The 16,999-nt window shown below is 38.1% G+C and overlaps 1 protein-coding gene across 2 annotated transcripts in view; it reads right to left on the bottom strand.

The window, feature by feature from the left end:
• Positions 1–285: 285 nt before the first annotated feature.
• Positions 286–16,999, bottom strand: part of lili (LMBR1-like protein) — a 90,934-nt gene continuing 74,220 nt past the window's right edge. For both annotated transcript variants that reach the window (XM_070082576.1, XM_070082577.1), the window contains 6 exons: positions 13,243–13,314; positions 11,287–11,535; positions 10,405–10,592; positions 8,692–8,911; positions 6,136–6,292; positions 286–2,486 (listed from right to left, as the gene is read on the bottom strand). In XM_070082576.1, the coding sequence (XP_069938677.1) occupies positions 2,381–2,486; positions 6,136–6,292; positions 8,692–8,911; positions 10,405–10,592; positions 11,287–11,535; positions 13,243–13,314 (992 nt within the window). In that variant the 3' untranslated portion in view covers positions 286–2,380. The remainder of the gene's footprint in view (positions 2,487–6,135; positions 6,293–8,691; positions 8,912–10,404; positions 10,593–11,286; positions 11,536–13,242; positions 13,315–16,999) is intronic.

Raw genomic sequence — 16,999 nt, 5'->3', positions numbered from 1 at the left:
AAAGAAAAAAAAAGTAGGAGGTTGGAATTGTGATAATTGCTTTACTGCCACAGAGTTCTTTCGGAAGATCATAAAGATAAGTTGCAAAGGTAGGGGGGATTAATTTGGGAGGGTATACAAGAGGAAATTAAAAGTGAATATAGAAAAGAGCAAAGTGAGAGAAACAAAAAGTCTAGGCAATGAAAAAAATCAATATCAGACTGGGAGAGGAAGGAGTATGGAGGCAGTGAATGTATTTAGATATTTGGGAGTGGACATGTCAGTTAATGGGTATACTATTAAAGATGAGGTGAATCACAGAATAGATCAAGAAAAAAATGGGTGGTTGTGTGTGTGGATGAATCTGTGGATAGATCTTTTTTTTTTTTTTTAAACAAGTCAGCAGTCTCCCACTGAGGCAGGGTTACCCAAAAAAGAAAGAAAATCCCGAAAAAGAAAATACTTTCATCATCATTCAACTATTTCACCTCACTCACACAATCATTGTTTTTGCAGAGGTGCTCAGAACACAACAGCTTAGAAGCATATACGTATAAAGATACACAACATATCCCTCCAAACCGAGAGAGAAATGTTACAAACACTTTTATATAAGCAAAGCATGGGTTTTGAAACTTTCAGTGAGGAAGCTAAAGGCAATGGAGAAGCCATGTTTAAGAATTTGGAGCAAAGAAATTAGAAGATGGTGTGGGGTCACTAAGGATATATTTCAGAGAGCTAAGGGCTTGAAGTTTGGGCTCTTAGAGGATAGAAAGGGACAGGATGGCAAAAAAGGGTGTATAAATCTGGGGAAAAAGATAGTAGGAATCATCCAAGAAAGGGAAGTTATTTCTACAATAAACAAACTACACTTGTAAAAATATTTTCAAATCCTGCCCCTTTTATTTTCTATTGATGTGGGCCTCAGTCATATAGTGCTCCTCATTTTATTCATCTGGTAATCATATGGGTTTGCCTGTGCCCTTGACCTTTGCAAATACTGTAAACTGACATTTCACACTAGATATTATGAATGACAATATGCATGGGAAAACAAACTAAGCCCACAGCTTTGAGATAGGCATGTTGCCAATGTACCAATATTTTATACAGGACTCAACAGTAACTACAGGTTGACATCTCTTCTCAATACAACACACATTACATTTTTATTCCTGATTAACAGTGATGTTCTCTATTGGGAAGTGGAACGTAATTCTTCCTCCGTAAGCCATGCATGTCATAAGAGGCGACTAAAATGCTGGAAGCAAGGGGCTAGTAGCCCCTCCTGTATACATTACTAAAGTCAAAAAGAGAAACTTTCATTTTTCTTTTTGGGCAACCCTGCTTCGGTGAGATACGGCTTGTGTGTTGAATGAAGAACGAAGTGATATTCAGTACCAACAAGATGATGAATTACACACACACATGCAACATTTGGGTACTGCGACTTGTATACAAGCAAAGACACCCAGATGTTGCACATTTGTCTAATTCATCATTTTCATTCCCGATAATCAAGCATGTTTAAATTTGTCCAAGTATAGAATATTACATCTATAGATTAAACATTTCTAGTTTCAGAATCAGTTAAGGTCTAAAGCAGTTTTTGTCTTATAGCCAGTTCAGCTTTAGCAACAGATGGATCTCCAGTTCTTCCCACCTTGATGGCTGTCAGTATACCACAGCTTAATTAAACCCACTGAATGGTGCCCTCAGTTTAATATGAAAATTTATAACTAAAGAATACATTCTCCAGCTCCTTAACTTATTGTAAATGCAATTCTCTTCCTCAATCAATATGCCCATTGACTATAATTTACCTATGTTCGAACATTACTAATTATGTCTTTACATAAAGGATGGGAAGGGTAGGAGAAATTCGTTAGGCAAAACCATGTTTCATTCTGGGAAAAGTGGTATGTGAATGTATTACAACTTATGCTACTTACTTATTTGACTCCTAATACTTAGCTACTATAATCAAGTAATATAGTTAATTATTACAATTCTGTACCTAAATACATTATCGTCACCAATCTTTCTGTCAAACAAATTACACATTTTCTCTATGTACAAATTGTAGTCTGCTATATTAAACTTTACCTGGAATGACAATGCTCTCCCACTGACAAAACATTTTAATCCATGCCCAAAATTTTAAATTCTTAAGCACTGCAACTTGCAATGTATATCATCAAGCTATTGTTGCCAACAATGAGAAATGGGTTCTTGCTCACCTCACTTCCACAGGTTTTGTCAAGCAAAGAGATGCATTAATTTAGCACATTCTTTAAGAAGTTGAATGTGTACACACTATAATGTTACATACATAAAAGATCCACTTCACTTGTACAAGTTAGGATCTTACAAGTGGGTTTTCATAACCCAGTCAATAATTTCATTCCTCCTTTATATTTCCTGGATTCATTATGCTTCCATTCATTACATGTGCTGGCAGCTTGAAGGTGTCACGCTTCACAAGCCACATGGCTAGTAATTTAAATCTGAAAGACAAAATTTATACTTATTAATTTGAACACTACCATACATGATTTTAGAAAAACCTGTCTACACCTGATGCTAAGAGGATCTTTCTACACGTCTGGTTGTTAATATTTGAACATTTTAACATTTCAAGTTACAAAGTTTAAGATACCCAACTATCTTGCTGAAATGCTTGTATCTTTTACACTGGACTTGGGAATATTTCTGCAAACTGTCACAGACTCTTTTAGAGTCTGTTGGAGAGAAATCATTCACTGACAGACTTCTGTCAGTGAATGATTTCTCTTTTTTTTTTTTTTATATATATACACAGGGTTTGACAAGGTTAGGATCCCTAGCTTTATTGACAAGCTATTTACAGGTTAAGGATTCCTAACTTTATTGGCAAGCTAAGAGCTGTTACCTACATCAGCTCATTTGAAAGCATTTTTATTGTTATGAGACATACAAGTAGGGAACAGGATGAAGTTGGAGCCATCTGTGGGCCAGCATTTTCATTTGATCAACTGACTATCTCGTTGACATCATTATGCTGTACGAATGTGTTCCATACTCGAGTCATCCTGGGTATGTATGATCTCAGATGGAGTGATGTTCTGGAGAAGGGTACAGCCAGAGTGAAGTTGCTGCTTTCTGCCCGTCTTGTGGCATAAAAGCTTGTTTCACGCTGTCCTCGAAGTGGATCCAAGTGTGGTATTTTGACAATATTGGCCTTGTACATAACAGTAAGGCTACCCACATCCCTCCTATGTTGAAGGCTCTGCTGAAATGACAGATCTATCCAGGATGGGTCCAGGCGAGAGATGAGACGTCTTGCTCTGTTCTCTACTCTGTCAAGCAGTCGCAGATGAGAGGGGGGGGGGAGGCAAACCAAGAAAGTGGAGCATACTCAAGGTGTGAGCGTACTTGTGCCTCGTACAGGATCTTGCAACCCCTACTGTCAAGCAGATGCGAGATATGGCGAAGTGCTGTAAGCTTCCTGGCTGCCTTGTTTGCAAGATTTACAACATGGTTCTTCATGGTTAGTTTGGAGTCAAATTTCACCCCAAGGATATCAACTTCTTCTCCAGGTGCCAACACCCTCCCATTCATCCTTACTACTGCACCAGCATTACCATCATGGTGCCTAGAGACGATCATCATTTGCGTTTTCTCAGGTGCAAATGTTACTTGCCATCTACTTCCCCAAACTGATATAGCTCTCAGCTGGTGATTGATGTAGCTTAGAGCACCTGGCATTTCTTCTCTTGGATAAGTGAATGTCAGTGTACAGTCGTCTGCATATGCATGTGATTCTGGGATGAGATGAAGAAGGTCGTTGAAGTAGACATTCCATAACAATGGACCCAGCACGCTTCCTTGTGGAACACTTGCCCCAATAGGATGTCTTGCTGATTCCGTTCCATTGAGAACTACACTTAGAGATCTACCATGAAGGTAATCACTGAGGAGACATAGCGTAGAGCCTGCAATTCCCAGTGCTTGAAGTTTTGTTAAGAGGCCCTGGTGCCACACCCGGTTGAAAGCACCAGCAATGTCCAGTGCTACCACACAGCTGACTTTGGATTCATCCAGTGACTGGTGCCCTCCAACTGACTTCTCTGTCAGTGAAAGCACATCTGTTTTTTAGAGCTTATGATCCAGATGATCATACCGTCACTCTTGAATATAAACTTCAGTATTTCTCCTTCATTACTGTTGTTGCATTTACGGCTTGGCATGCAGACACTTCTTAATCTCATGAAACAACAGGTGCTCAAGAATAACAAAATCCTAAATTTATTTTATTTTTAACATACATGCCAGAGGCACATCATCATTACAGTGCAGATGCCCCTCCAAACTGTAAAATCCCAACCCCCTCCTTCAGAATACAAGTACTACCCTTCCCACCTCCAGGACTCAAGTTTGGATAACTCGTTTTCCCTGAATCCCTTCATAAATGGTATCTTGCTCACACAAACAGCACCAAGTCACTATCTATTGCACACACCAGCCTGCTGGTTACACCTAAAGCCTCCTATACCCCTCCCTCCATTTCCTGGGATGACCCCAGCCCCTCATTCCCTCCATCCTAGGTTTATACACCTTCCTAGCATCCAATTGTGCTCCATCCTAACAATCCCTCCTCAGTCCTCTAAATAATACTTTTGGTAACCTCCACACCATATAACCTCCAAGATCTGAATTCTCTGCATAATATTCACACCACACATTGTCCTCAAATGCAAAGTCTCCACTGCCTCTAACCACCACCTCACTATAATGTTTAAAAGCCATACTTTACACCAAATGAACAGTGTTGGCACCATTATACTCTGGTACACTCCTCTTTTAACCTCGATTGTTGAAGTTCTTTGTCTCTGTAGATGCTTCAAAATCATCACCCACCTTCCCTCCTTCCCCACCCCCTTTGTCAATTCTATGGTTCACCACATCTTTCAGATCCATCCACTGGTCCACTTCCAAATATCTAAATGCATGTACTTCCTCCACTTTGATATCCAATTTTTCAATGCCTAGGTTTTTTTTTGTTTTCCTCATCACCTTGTTCTTTCCTATGTTAGCTTTTCATTTCCTTGTATATACCCACCCAAATTCCTCTACCAACCTTTGCAATTTCTCTTCAGACCCTCCCAAAAGAACTGTCTTAACAAAGAGCACCTGTAACAACTCTCACTTTGTATCAGGTCTAACCTTTATTGATCCTATCCCTCCCCAACACCCTAACATTCACTTCTTCTACAACACCATCTATATAAGTAAGTTAAACAACCATGGTGACATCACACATTCCTGTCCAAGTTTTACACTCACTGGGAAATAGTCATCCCCCCTCCCTCTACATACCCTAATCTGAACCTCACTATGTCTATAGAAACTAACTTCTTTTAGTAGCCTACCTCCTATTCTATATATTTGCAACATCTGACACATGGCTTCCCTATCCACCCTAGGTTAAGTGCATAATTATTTATGGTGTTAAGGGTGTGTACAAAATCATGATGAGTTTTGGTATTGTAATTTATACCACAGACTTGTCTGCATTTTTTACCATTTTATTTTAATTTTCATTAACTAATTTACTATTAATTCAAAATTATCATAATTAGGGTATGTATAAATTTAAAGTGTGTACACAAATTATGGATTGAAAATCTTCAAGAGAAGTAAAACCAATGACTGTTACAGTACTAGTTACTTTTAGACTGCAAATAAATCAGAAATTATGTCTAATTCAGACTTTGTAGGGAACATTAACTGTCAGCATTCACTCAAACATCTGAACTACTGGGCATGTCTTAAAACCAGGAGTAATGGTTAAAAATACAGGAATTATGAATTACTTCGGAATATGAAATGAAGCATGGCAAAGTGTTCAAGTAGCTCCAATAAAAAGTAGGCATGCGATTAATATGCCAAGACAAAAAACACAGGTCTCTGTAGGTGTTATGCATCAAAAGTCCAGGGCAGTTTAATACTTCCCTACAAGTACAAGGAAAATTACTAACATACTCCTAGTAGTTTTCAAGGGAATTGAGTTTCTCTTTCCAGAAAATCACTGAACTCTGACTTAGCTGACCATTATGGTAAATGGCAAGCAACCTTACATACTGTACAAAACAATATTGTTGTGCACTTTCTCACCTCATGTATATTTCATGTCTAATAGTTGCAGTAAACTTTTTCACCAAACACCATGCTGCTGCTGTGGCAAAAAGTATATTGTAACCCAACACTATCCAGAAGTTGCCCAGCCAACTGATCTTACCAAAGTCTCCCAGCAAGTCAAAATTTGTGATCCCTGGGGATATAAAAATAGTTATTAAATCACTATCATAGAACAATGTACATGCTGCTGATAATAAAAACTGATAAGGCAATCAAGGAAAAGCCACACACCTTTCATCACTAAGCGACAACATAGCCAAATTATGTTTGGAAGCTGAAATGTCCCTCACTCATGAAAAACATGGAGGAATTGTGAAGGAATCCAATGCCAACCCTACATATATAAAGCCAGTATGTTAACCACTACATATTCATTAGTAAAAAATGTAAAGCTATTTTCAGTCTATCAATAGTAATAGGGGATCTAGTCCTCAATGCACCAAATCACTTTCTACAAAATTTCATACACCAACTCTCATGAAAGGTAAAATATGATAAGACCCAACATTTTTGTAAATAAATATTTATCACACTATGTACAGTTACATAATTACTGCTAAGTAGCAACATTTGTGCTCATGTATACTATACATCAGTCTTATCCCAAACTACAGAAGATGTCATATTATCTTCTCAATTTTGATGTAAACTCTGTGCTCAATTTATACTTTCTTCAGTGTAAACCATCAATATAATGAACAGGGAAAGAGGGGATTGTCCGAGTCTGTCAAATCAGAATAATGTTAAAAATAAAAATAAAAAAAATAAAAAATAAAAAAAATGCACTTAAGCACTACTATATACCTAATACACTAAACATAATTTACAATTATATTTCAATAAACATAGAAAAAGAAATTAGAAGTACAATTTACCCAGTGATTTTTGCCCATTATTTTAAAAGTATTATATCAAGGTCCATTATATCAAGGGTTTACTTTACTTTGCTCTATGTTATTTATAATAATTATTATTCCCAGTTTTGCAATGTAAATCCTATATTAGCTTTAATTATAAGTTTTTTTTTTTTTTTTTTTTCAACAAGTCGGCCGTCTCCCACCGAGGCAGGGTGACCCAAAAAAGAAAGAAATACAGTGCTATTAATTCACTAATTATTTGATGTAAATAAAGTATAAGATTAAAAGGTATATTAATGACAACACTATGGATGTGAAGCTTGGCATTTGATTTTTGCAGACTTGTCAAATAACATCATTCAAAAAACTGGATCTAGGAGGAAAAAAAAATTACTGGGCCACAAAGTTAAACAGACAATCAAAGACATCCATATGGTCAGAAAATGTGTGGAGTATTTGAAGGGGATTCTGCTTATTTTTGCTAATCCCAGTGCTCACAAAATTATCCAACTGAGCCAACTAAAATACAAACCTTTTAAGAGAATACAGAAGTACAAACAGATTAAAGCCAAACAGAAGACATTCTTTAGTTACTGCAGCAAACCAAAGATGAAAGACTCTGAAAACAACTGTACAGTACAGGATATCCTGTCTATGTAAGGATACCTAAAATTTATTCTCCCAATGACACCTAGAGAACTACACTTTTCAACTACAATACAAAGCTTCATTTTACAAAAATACACAACTGGTTTAAGTTTCAAATACTTTACTGTACATAAATGCAATGAGGCATCCTTAACAAAAACCCATAGATATATTCTACTTCTTTTGTTTTTTTTAACAAGTCGGCCGTCTCCCACCGAGGCAGGGTGACCCAAAAAGAAATTCCCCAAAAAGAAAATACTTTCATCATTCAACACTTTCACCTCACTCACACATAATCACTGTTTTTGCAGAGGTGCTCAGAACACAACAGTTTAGAAGCATGTACATATAAAGATACACAACATATCCCTCCAAACTGCTAATATCGCGAACCCCTCCTTTAGAGTGCAGGCATTGTACTTCCCATTTCCAGGACTCAAGTCCGGCTAAATAAAAATAACCGGTTTCCCTGAATCCCTTCACTAAATATCACCCTGCTCACACTCCAACAGATCGTCAGGTCCCAAATACCATTCGTCTCCATTCACTCCTATGGAACACACTCATGCACGCTTGCTGGAAGTCCAAGTCCCTCGCCCACAAAACCTCCCTTACCCCTTCCTTCCAACCTTTTCGAGGACGACCCCTACCCCGCCTTCCTTCCCCTACAGATTTATACGCTCTCCATGTCATTTTACTTTGATCCATTCTCTCTAAATGACCAAACCACCTCAACAACCCCTCTTCAGCCCTCAAATACTTTTATTAACTCCACACCTTCTCCTAATTTCCATACTCCAAATTTTCTGTGAAGTGAAATACAAGTCATTACATTATAACTTAAATCCATAGAATTCTTCCTCCATAAGCCATGTGTGTCATAAGAGGTAACTAAAATGCCAGGAGCAAGGGGACAGTAACCCCTCCTCCAGCCATGTTCCTCTGTGGGATAGAGCCGATTCATTGAAAGAAAAAAAATCCACATATTGTACACCTTTTCAGCACCAACATTTAACCATTCACTTACCTAGCGTTCTAGCCAGAAGTGGCAAAGCACTAGAAAGAATCAGTATGACGACACAGTTGGCAATGACATGCACCATGGGTGTGTCTCGTGGCTTGGGACGGATCTTGGCTATAACAGGCAAGGAATAGCAACCCAGTAGGGATGCAGCAATCAGGTACAAGATGAGTACAACCTCTAAGACAGCACCAACAGGCCCCAGCACAAACAGAAGCACTGTCCTCTGCAAATAATATAATGTATGGCACTAACTTGCATGAAAAAAATATAGTAGTAAGAAGAGTACCCTATATTTTGCCCTCACACTGACAGTTTTCAGAAGCTGGGAAAATTATACTGGAGGGCCTCGTATGAGGCCGATATACAGTATGCAATAACTCTCACCTCCATTCTGCGTTTGAACGTAATGCATATAGTTAGCTACTAATGAATAAAGTATTATTTATAATGCATTAAGAAAAATAAATGACTCGCCATACCACCAAGAGGTTACTGAGGCACTGTGCTAACGTGAAACTCCATTAGATATCAGTGTATATTGAAATACAGGTTTTATCACCATTATTACGAAAAGATGTTAACAGCAATAAACTGAACAGTAGTAGTGTAGTGATGCAATTGTTAATACTGTAATAAGGAACAGTAAAACATAGATCTGAAAGCCAAGGTTTTATAGCTGTTCAAGAAGGTAGTGATTAGGGTTACTGCATCCCTGGGTTGTGTCGTGGGAAAAGTGAGTGGTGGCATGTCAACAAATGGACATTAGAGAACATCATGTTTATTAAATCTACGGATTTGTCCAATCTCTTCCACACACGAGAGCTTATCACAGGCATAACATGAACAAACAAAACATCAGTGTATATGGTGAACTACTAATGGAGGAAAAATATTACTTATAACTCAGCTTTAAAATAATTATTTATTAAATCTAACATTAATTTCTCACACGTGTAAAATGAGCACACATGAAATATTAATGTACAGTACAGTGGACCCTCGAATTTAGTAGTGCCTTTTCTGTATGCAAAACTATTTTTATCTATAAAATATATGTTTCGTTAATATTTCCCATAGGAAATAATGTAAATCCAATTAAACCATTCCAGACACCCAAAAATATTAACAAAAAATACATTTTATAGATAATAAAAATAGTTTTGTATACAGAAACGGCACTACTAAATTCGAGGGTCCACTGTATTTGGTATAAAAACTAAAAACTAAAAATGCTAATAGTATTCATAATTCAGCTTTAACAAAATTGTGTTTATTAAATCAACAATTCTCAACCAATCTCTACTAACAATCAATGAGCCTTCCAAACATGCATAAATAAAAAAATGCAAAACATGAATGCATTTGATGAAAAAATGCCAATTTTTTTCCAACGCCAGCCATCTCCTACTGACAGAGGGTGACCTAACAAAGAAAACACTTCCACTGTTGCTCACTGAATCACCGTTTTACCAGCTCGTAGCTGCTTAGCATCTTTGGCTCAACCGAATGATCTAGTTTCAGTCTTGTAGACACTGGACTTGTTTTCTTGCACCCGTTGCCCCCTCTACACCTAGCAGTAACTAGGCACCCGAGTGCTAGCCAACAGATGCGGATTGCATCATTGGGGTTTGTAGTACATCTTATATTTAATTAGGATTTAAATGAGTTGAAGCAAGAAAATAGTTCAATGAATTCAAGAGGAAATGAACGAGTCACCTTTCCTTGTTGAGCTTCTCCCAATATGGCTGGTGCTGAAGCCAGTGGCAGGGCCTTGATACCAACAAGTAACTGCAAAGTGTTGAGGCCCACTATGACAACGGCTGTACCAGTGAGTGCTAGCAGCAATAGTAGTGCAAGTGGATATGCTAAAGTGCGCTGAAATATTCCTGCACGACGACGCTCTTCTGCAAAAGACAGTGTACTGGTAATATCTACAGCATCTGTGTTCATGTACATAATTTCAATCTCTATACTGTAACAAAGATTCCTACATTTATAAACAGAATCTTTCCACTAGCAAACATCCTCATAGGGTAAATTATAACAAGAATAACCAAATAGTAAACCCTTTTACAATCCAAAATCACAGTGCCCTTTTTTGCAATTCAAAATATACTAACAAAATTTCATGTGCTAAAAATTCTATATAGTACATACTGTACCAGAAAAAATGAAAAAATCAGCATTAGCATTAAGTTCCGAGCAAAAATCTGGGTTCATTACCACGTACGTGCTGTGGGGTCCCCCCTCCCTCTTCCTTCCTCTGATTCAAGTTATCCCTAAGGGTCAAGTGTTTGGAGCAGCACAACTCTTACCCAGCTGTCACCAACAGTGGCTTTCTAGGAGCATTACCCACTTTATGTAATGTTACTGTTTTATCTATTTTCAACAGAATTTTTTTTACTATACTGTGCAGTCGAATTTTAAAACTCGTTAAATTCTGAAAGCTAACAGCCTCCAAGTGCATTTATTAAGGTTACATTCTCTTACTATTGCATTTTTTAGTGTAATTACTGACACCAACCAAAATGCACAACTAAGGATATTGTATTTAGTAAAAAAAAAAAAAAAAAAAAAAAAAGAATTCAACAAACGTACCAAGTTTAACTCTCGTTTTCTTTACAGCATAATATTGATGCAAAATGTCCTCTGCAGTTGGAGTATTAGAGATAGAGCGAGTGATAGGCCTGGCATGAGGCTGGGAGGGACGTGCTAACTGCCGAGCCAGGGCATCTTCCTGAAGTACTGTAGCTTGGTACTCTTCTGCCAAGTCTCTTAGGAATCCAGGTTTTACCATAAGTCGTCCCATGGCAGTAAACAAGTGAGCCAGCCCAACAGGTGTACACACTGAAGAATTTATACCAAATACATTAATTTTAAGTGTAGATATATATATATATATATATATATATATATATATATATATATATATATATATATATATTATAGATTATATATATATATATATATATATATATATATATATATATATATATATATATATATATATATATATATACACACACACACACACACACACACACACACACACACACACACACACACACACACACACACACACACACACACACACACACACACACACACACACACACACACACACACACACACACACACACACACACACACACACACACACACACACACACACACACACACACACGTACGTTCACCTCCTCCATACTCTCTCCCTCCAATCTGATATTCAATCTTTCATCACCTAATTGATGAAAGATTGAATATCAGATTGGAGGGAGAGAGTATGGAGGAGGTGAACGTATTCAGATATTTGGGAGTGGACGTGTCAGCAGATGGGTCTATGAAAGATGAGGTGAATCATAGAATTGATGAGGGAAAAAGAGTGAGTGGTGCACTTAGGAGTCTGTGGAGACAAAGAACTTTGTCCTTGGAGGCAAAGAGGGGAATGTATGAGAGTATAGTTTTACCAACGCTCTTATATGGGTGTGAAGCATGGGTGATGAATGTTGCAGCGAGGAGAAGGCTGGAGGCAGTGGAGATGTCATGTCTGAGGGCAATGTGTGGTGTGAATATAATGCAGAGAATTCGTAGTTTGGAAGTTAGGAGGAGGTGCGGGATTACCAAAACTGTTATCCAGAGGGCTGAGGAAGGGTTGTTGAGGTGGTTCGGACATGTAGAGAGAATGGAGCGAAACAGAGTGACTTCAAGAGTGTATCAGTCTGTAGTGGAAGGAAGGCGGGGTAGGGGTCAGCCTAGGAAAGGTTGGAGGGAGGGGGTAAAGGAGGTTTTGTGTACGAGGGGCTTGGACTTTCAGCAGGCATGTGTGAGCATGTTTGATAGGAGTGAATGGAGACAAATGGTTTTTAATACTTGACGTGCTGTTGGAGTGTGAGCAAAGTAACATTTATGAAGGGGTTCAGGGAAACCGGCAGGCCGGACTTGAGTCCTGGAGATGGGAAGTACAGTGCCTGCACTCTGAAGGAGGGGTGTTAATGTTGCAGTTTAAAAACTGTAGTGTAAAGCACCCTTCTGGCAAGACAGTGATGGAGTGAATGATGGTGAAAGTTTTTCTTTTTCGGGCCACCCTGCCTTGGTGGGAATCGGCCAGTGTGATAATAAAAAATAATATATATATATATATATATATATATATATATATATATATATATATATATCTGTAGATACAGTTACAAAGCAAAGCTGCAAATATTAAAAAATTTCCTTACTGGTTGACAGGATGAAAAAACAAGACATCATAAAAAGCAATCATAAAAGAATATGAACAAAGAGTTGAGAAGACTTCCTAGCACAATCAAGAAGGAGAATACAAGGCCACAATTGTAAACCAAGAAAAAAGGCAACATATTTTTGGTTTATGCTGTATTAATAAATACTATGCCAGCACATTTAAAATTCTTCCTCAAACTAAGCAATTCACCTTGCTCAAAATCTCTCAACATCCCTTTTGAGAGAGTAATGGTCAGTTAAGTAACAATGGGATGGCAAGTTTAATCCATAATATCAGGAAATAGCAGGAAATGTGGTGGTACTTACAGAGGAGCATGAGGACCCCCAAACACGAGATGAGAGAATATAGAAACGGCAAGTAAAAGCTTCCCCACACATCTGTAACAAAAGAATATATACATTATTTTGAAAATTTCCTAAGTTATTAGAATTTATATATATATATATATATATATATATATATATATATATATATATATATATATATATATATATATATATATATAAGTTTGCCAAATCAGAGTTTTAGGTGAATTTGAATGTGCAACATTTTTTTTCATTCATCTATTTGAAAAGGCAGAGAGATGCTTTACAATATTAATTACCAAGTGGCTGTCTTCAAGAAGGCACTGGACAGGCACCTAAAGTCAGTACCTGACCAACCCGGCTGTGGTTCGTACGTCAGCTTGCATGCGGCCAGCAGTAACAGCCTGGTTGATCAGTCCCTGATCCACCATGAGGCCTGGTCTCAGACCGGGCCACGGGGGCGTTGACCCCCAAAACCCTTTCCAGGTAAACATAAAACACCAGACAAAAAAAAAACGGGTAACAGAGAAGCCAGTCTAACAATTAGCAAGTAAAGTTGTTTACTCCCCTCATATGAGGGGAATAAAACGTAAGAAATTACTAATTATTTTTGTTACGCAAATCAATTTTACCGGCTAAGAGCTGTATCCTACCTCAGCTCATATTAAAGCCCAGCCCCCCATGTAAGGTATACTACCACCCCCTGGTTGCGACCCACACCAGTTGGTTAACACCCTGGTACCTACTTGCTGCTAGGTGAACAGGGACTGCCGGTGTAAGTTAACACGTCCAATGTTTCCACCCGTACCAGGGATCGAACCGTGGACACTATCAGAGAACTGAGTGCGCTACCAACCAAGCTACGGAACACCCACTTATTTCAGCCTGACAGCAAAGCCCTCTCTCATGGTGTATATACCGAGACGTATCTAACGGAGTACACAATATACATGTGCATCTTGGAGGATATATACACCAAGATGTTACTTTAATCGCTATTTTAGGGATAATGAATACTTTATAACAACAAAAGTCCAGGTGAATTATGGCCTAACAACTGGTGAGCATTTAATATGATCACAGTTATATTCATGGAAAAGACTACACTTGCAGTGTAGAGCACTGCACAGCAGAGGGGAGGAGATAGAGGGGCAGGAGCCATAGGAGGGGGAGAGACGGACGACATAATTTATTACTATATTCCTAGGGAAGCGCTAAACCCTTGGGGATTATAGAGCACCTTAGTAATGAGACTGAATGAGAGGATCTCAGGTGCTGCACATATTGTCCTGACAAACATGCACACTTTTTAGCAGCTGATTATATCTACCAACCCACAAGTTAACATGCTGAGGGAGAGAGAGAGAGATGCAGCGGCAAAGAGATGGACAAGGTGGAGAGATGATGTTTGATGGATAAACATCAGATGAGCGCATCATGAGTTAAAAAAGTAACTTTCAAAAGACAAATTTCTCGCCATCTTCCCCAAAATATTCATAATTCGGCTAATTTCATCACCATTTTTTAAATATTATTTATTTCTTGAATATGTACATTTCACTGCTTCCCATTATACAATTATTATTATTATAATCAAGGGGGAAGCGCTAAACCCGGAGGATTATACAGCGCCTGGGGGGGGGATGTGGAAGGCATTCAGGCTTAATTCGGGGAACTGGAGCACAGATCCAATTCCCTAAATCAAGAGCCCCTCACCAACATCAAGGAACCTTCCTTGAGGGGCCCATTATACAAGATGGGCATTATCTATGCGGACAGTATAAATCACTTAATAGATGTTCTATCACACCCAACATTATATTTTTAATGTTAACTGTTTAAATTTAACGGAACATGTAGCATCAGCATTAAACAAAAAATATACCTGCTCACTGTCAACTGTTTGTTCATTATAACCGTTACTGTTGTCATAATATTTACACTACCGTACATACAAAGTAATATTTTTATGTAGCCGAATTGCTGGGTATTTAGATTCGCTAGGCCAACACAACGGCTTTCACCAATTTCCTCAGGGAAAATTGATCATATCAGCATTCTTGTGACCCATTTAAATCTATTATATATTCATATTCACTGAGTAAAACCTACTGAAACCCAAAGTTGTAAATACCAATAATGTGCATGTTAACAGACATTCTTGTAAAAGTGGAGGGGAGCAGAGGTCATAATATGAACTTAAGTTGAGCTTCCCTATATAATGCTCACACGCACACCCGCATTATGTTTAGCAAACAAATAAGCCTTTTAAACTAAATGAAAAAGGGTACCATGAAGATAGCTGTACTCAGCCCATCCTCTTAATAAACGTCTGTACATTACTTAAAAAAAAAAAAAAAAAAAAAAACTTCAAATGTGTGACGTTGACAAATGGTGATTGTTGACGTGCCTGAGTGCAGGTCTGTTTTCTGTTCGAGTTTCAGATTTCGTCTATGTAATACGTATTGCCTTATTTGGCATTAAGGTATGTTAAAACTGGTTTATTTTTTGAATACAAGGCAATCTAACCACACCAAACCTAACTCGATTAATTAACGTACATAAACTAATTTGATTCAAACCATAAACGATAAATGTATGTTACATGCCAGACCTGTGTTGATTATATATATTTAATGAAACAAATAATAAAGAATTTAAAACCAAACAATACATTGGTATATTTAGTTATTTGGGCACGGCACATCTAAAGCTGTCTAACTTCTTTATCGAAAATGAATGAAGAATCAACTGAAAATAAAGGGGGATTCTGATCGAGTGGAAACGTCTAATTATTATAATCAAAAAGAAGCGCTAAACCACAAGGGCTATACAGCGGAAAAGTTAGTAACACTATTTCGGAGATGACAAGAACCTTCAACTTGCTGTCCAGAACAGGGCGTCGTATTTATGGTTCACTTCACCACACACCAGCGGACGTGGCCTTCGCCTTGAACCTGCCATCGAGGCGGTGACAGTCAAATACTGGAGTGGTGATAACATTCGACTTCCAGTCACAAGGTCCAGGGTTCTATTCCCACACACGGCATGGTGTATGGGCAATTTTTTTTTTTTAAGGTGTTCATTACCTTGCCGATCGTTGCCGTCTCATCCAAGAAAAAAATGCTGTGCAATGTATTAGGAAACGCAAGTGCTGGGTAAAATGTGTACGTAATGTTAAACAAAACAAACGATACTCCTATTGTTCAACGTTGCAAACCAATCACACCCCACAAGGGAGGTTCCTTGACGCTGGTGAGGGGCTCTTGATCTAGGGAATTAGATCTGTGCTCCAGTTCCCTGAACTGAGCCTGAATACCTTTCATCCTCCCCCTACAGGCGCTGTATAATCCCTACGGGTTTAGCGCTCCACTAATAATAATAATAAAACCAATCACACCACAAAATCATAGTACAAAGTGTATTCACTCTTCACGATGTTACTATACTGCCTCAACACAGTGCATTCCTGAAGGCCCCACAAAATGACAGCACTCCACTACACACTCCAGGCTAAGATGATAACACTGAGTATAAGCCATAGAATAACTTCTACACCACTCTATTGAATAATACTTGGCATGTTTTGTACTGGTATTTTTAAGGTGTTTGAACTCCCCTGATAAGCTGATTAATACTTTACAACGTTTGAGTCCGTTCTGGCAAAAATTAAGTGGCGACGGAGATGGTCACAACCAGTACAGGACAGGTCTACTAAACCTTTCAAGATTTATTTTCGATTTCTAGGTTAGCTGTG

Source organism: Cherax quadricarinatus, chromosome 7, assembly GCF_038502225.1.
Source record: "Cherax quadricarinatus isolate ZL_2023a chromosome 7, ASM3850222v1, whole genome shotgun sequence".
NCBI lineage: Eukaryota > Metazoa > Arthropoda > Malacostraca > Decapoda > Parastacidae > Cherax > Cherax quadricarinatus.
This window is presented reverse-complemented; position numbering and strand designations above follow the sequence as displayed.